At 40.5% G+C, this 4,396-nt stretch overlaps 1 protein-coding gene across 1 annotated transcript in view; it reads right to left on the bottom strand.

Annotated features, from left to right (window-relative positions):
• Window positions 1-2,891, bottom strand: part of LOC104166288 (protein ZNF365-like) — a gene marked incomplete at its 5' end in the record, with an annotated part of 6,729 nt that extends 3,838 nt beyond the window's left edge. The window contains 2 exons of the mRNA XM_009706163.1: window positions 276-313; window positions 2,711-2,891. Coding sequence (XP_009704465.1) covers window positions 276-313; window positions 2,711-2,891 — 219 coding nt within the window. The remainder of the gene's footprint in view (window positions 1-275; window positions 314-2,710) is intronic.
• Window positions 2,892-4,396: the final 1,505 nt, after the last annotated feature.

Raw genomic sequence — 4,396 nt, 5'->3', positions numbered from 1 at the left:
GAGAAGGCTTGTATATTCAACAGGAAGGAGTCATTCATTTAACAGAAAATTATTCTTTTTTTTTTTCTTTAAAGAATATCTGATTTTAGCTTTGATCTAGCAGAAATCTGTTTTTCCTCCACTACATGACATAAATATAGATCATACTTGGGTACAGAGCCAGATCCAAACCCAACCTGATTCAGGCTTTTGGATAAGGTGAACTGCAAAAGCAGAAATGTAAGCACGTCAAGTTAGTGTATTTAAGCAAGAGAAAAATAAAAAGATATACATACAGGCATCTGGGTTTCTTATTTAATGAAATATCTGTAAACTGCAAAGAAAAAAGAAACAGGTTATTAATATTACATTATCAAGTAATTAAAGTACAGGGATAAAATATAGGCAGTCTTCAAAATAGTATTTCCATTCTCACCTGCTGTTAAAACCACAAGAATATTCATGAAATAAACTGAAAAAAAATTTTTTACATATTATTACTCCTCCAGCTTATTACATCTGTTTTTAAAAATCGTAATGTGTGAGTTGTTAGGGGTTGGATTTTTTCCCCCATTATTTTTATCATAACTATAATCAAAGTAAATTGCTAAAGAAGTGTGGGCTGAACGGAGATCTTTCACATTAGATTAAACAGTATGGATACAATGAGAAGTAATTATTGTGTTCAAGATAATTAATAAGGGGCAGTGCCTGAATAAGCTGTACTAAATTAACTTTCAGAGTCTTTAATTTTGCAGTGATACATTTGCTCTACACAAGTGGCTAGGAAACTCCAGCTACAAGCTCTTGGCTGTGCCTACAGCAGCACTGAAGGGTGGGGGGCGAGAACGCAAGCATTTCTCTCCCTTCCCACCCTGAATCCTGAGACCAGCTATGGACAGCATAGCGTCAGTGCCAACACAACTTCGCATGACTTCATTTTTTACAACAGTTTGGTTCACAATGTGGAAACACTTTGTCTAGTCCCTCTTTTAGTGGAGGTCAGGAAAGAAGGTGTTTAATGCCAGCTCAGCTTAAATTGGTGTGGGTACTAAATTGGTTCTCTGTACTGGTCTCCCATCAGTGCTACTAGACTGTGCCTTTGAATATCATTTAGTGAAGTCACTGAGCCAAGCAAGTCAGATCTTGCGTCTGAAAATTATTATGTTCTTGTAAATGTTCCCTCTGTCCCTGGTATTGTCCACACTTTGCAGATGGATTTTTGCCCAGTGTAACTTCGCTTGTCATCTGTCTTGGATGGAGTTTGGAGCCATCTCATGGTGTGCTTTTCTGTAATTACCTCCTGAAGGTCAGGCTGGTCAGTATTTGGATGGATGACCTTAGAGGAATGCTGAAGTCACTCAGAAAGCAGGGCAGCTGCCTCAAAAATTAGTGCCTTCCCCAAGGGACACTGCTGAGCCAGGGAGCCCGGTAAATACATCAAGAGCAGGGGAGATGATTAATACTGAGGCCCATCTTTACGGTCCCCCTCAATGTTCTCACAGACACCGTTTGAGATGTCCTGTGCTAGATTTCAGCACATCTACATTTATTCAGGTCTGACCTAAAGCTCTTTGTCTTTCAAGTGGCTATAGGGACCTTTGTTTTCCACCGTTGTATGCGTGTTCAGTGCTGTGCACCATCAAATGCCTTTCCTCTCACATCCCAGGATGAGCAATTACTTAGCATAGGCAGCATGGGGTATTCATTTAAACTGAACTGTTCTTTGGAAGTATGTGGATAAAACTTGCCATATAAATATAATACATGAAAATACTGAGTTTTAAGTATTAATTACAAGGGCTTTTAAAGAAATAATGTCTTTTAAAAAAACAATGTTCAGACAGCTTTGGTTTCTAATCTGTAGGGCACAGGCCTGTGGGAATCCATTCACCATTTCTGAGTGTCCCCTGATAGGTAACTACAGAAAGCAAGCCTACGTGCCAGCAGGCTGACAGGTCCTCTGTGAGGATCAACATCTTTCCTGAAAATCTTTAGACATCTCCAAGAAACTGCCAAGTCACTAAGTGACATAAAGGAAAGTGTGTGTTGCAAGGTAACAGCAGCAATAGCCAAATGTCCTGGTTTTGCCTAAAACAGGACCAATTCTCCTTTCAGTAGATTTTTCTTCAGTTAAGTTTCTTCCAAGTAACTGCACTTTCTGAAGTGGACTACGTGTTTTTCAGACAGCATCTGCGTTCAGAATTGATAACGCTTGATGTTTATGGTTGTTACCAAGGTAATGGTAGGATTGGTGTGCAGAAAGGCCCATGTTTGTACTTATCCCTGTGGGAACCAAGGTCACTGCTGGCTCTCTTATGGTCCACAAGTGAAAAGGTGTACAAGGGTTGCACCTGCAGGAAAGTGTGGACAGGACAGGTGACCAAAAACTGACCAACAAAGTATTCCACCCCATCTACGTCTTTATTTGCCAGCCTAGCCTTAAATGGTGACACCAAAGCTGGAAAAAAATTCAAATACCTGGCAAATATTTCATTATTCTCTGCTCTCCCTTTGCTATCTTTGGCTATTGCTGCTCTTACACTCTGCTCCTTTCACTCATGTGAAGTGGCAGTTTAAAACATAAATAAAACACGTCTAAAACATTTTACTAATCCAGGTCTGTCTGGAGTAGCAATTAGCCTGACCCACTGAGCTCACCCATTTTCAAGCTCAAGTACTTTCCCTCTGGTGGTGGGTGACAATGAAGGGAAGGACTTTGCTGGCTTACCACATGCTCGCTGATGTTGGTGTGGTTGCACACCATCTGCTGATTTTGGTAATATTCTAGCTGCCTTTCTGCCAGATCCACGCGCTGCAACAGGTTCTCAATGAAGTGCTGGAGCCTGGCTTTTCCCCGCACCTCTTTTTCGGCTGCTTCTTCGAGGAAGTGGTTGAAAGTAACAACTTCTCTGCAAGACAGAAACATTGCAAAGAGGTCACATTTAAGTAATAGGAAGGGCCCTGGTCTTGCTGCTGTCAAAAAATTATTGATGCTTCTCCTGTTTTTCACAGCAATAGCCCATGGTGGCTAATTACTGTCCTTCACCTCTATTAAAAGATTTCAATCTTTTTGTAGATGCAGTGAAGATATGGAAACCTGAATGCTGAATTTAAATTTACGGGGAGTGGGTTTGGGGTTTTTTGTCACGTTATTATCCTGTTTGAAATAGTCCTTAGTGGTCCACAGGGTAGAAATGTCATATTACCCATGTGAATATCAGCCCTGAAACATGAAGAGAAATGGATGAACCCCAAATTAATCTTCTCAGCTCATCATAATCTTACAATGGTAGTTTAATGTTGCTACCAGGGTGGTTCCTAACTTAAAAGAGCTACTGTGGCCATTAAACATAATTTTGGCTGCAATCCTGCAAGTACATCAAAGTGCAGTGTTATGATCTGGAGCTAGTGGGAGCATGGGAGATTAATATATAATCTACAGATTATAGACCAAGGCGTACGTGTGTGGGAAGTGCAAGTTTTAGGAGTTTAGAAATGTTTCTTGTCTGCTAACACTACTGGAAGAAACAGATAGCATTACTGACTGTGAAAGGTCCCAGCTCTGCACTGAGACACAGTTCATTTTGAAGTGCTCTGCATACTATCAGTTTACTATCAGTAATCAAGCCACCATTTGGACCTCTGATATCAGGGGAGTTTCTGGGTGGGAGAAGTTTGCAGAGTGAAGCACATATTATGAAAAATGGCAAATCTGAGCATGTAGGACTTCCCCAGTTAATAAATGCCTAAATAAACAGTTCTTGCACAAAACTGAGGGGGTGGGAGTTGGGGGAACCAATGCTTCCCAAATGAGAAAGGGCATGATTCCTTGGTAGAAATACATTGTCTGACGAACAGAAACTACGAAACAGTTTGTAGCAGAAATAACTTTTCAAAGCTTACCTTGTTTATAACAAATCCAAAGTTTCCCTGCATTTTGTTGTTTTAACTCAGTACAGTTGTTTTAATAGTGAGCTGTTTTGTGCTAAGAAGAGTTAGGCACAAGTGGTCAGCTATGGAAATTCACCATCCAGGATTCAGGCTGTGTCTGCCTGCTCTATACCACAGCAGAGTGCAGCAAGAGGCTGTTGCATGGCTTATCTAACGGTATGAGGAATGAGGTAAAAACAAGCATGTATTGTTTGGACAAAGAACATTGATGAATATTAGTTTATATTAACTCACCCACAAAATCTAGCTTAAGAAACGGAGAGGTACCTTGTTTGTTAAGCTCAGCTAATCCATTCGATTTCCAGGCTCTGTACAGTTCCTGTGATTATTAGCTTGCCCAGAGCAACCTGGTAATAAAAAGCCACTGAGGAACTCTTAGGAAGCAGCCAATCTAAACTCATTAAGGACAATTTTAGGGCTTTATTCTCACCACACTTACAGCGCTGTAACCTCTTTGATTTCA

This window comes from Cariama cristata, unplaced genomic scaffold, assembly GCF_000690535.1.
Source record: "Cariama cristata isolate BGI_N322 unplaced genomic scaffold, ASM69053v1 scaffold19738, whole genome shotgun sequence".
NCBI lineage: Eukaryota > Metazoa > Chordata > Aves > Cariamiformes > Cariamidae > Cariama > Cariama cristata.
This window is presented reverse-complemented; position numbering and strand designations above follow the sequence as displayed.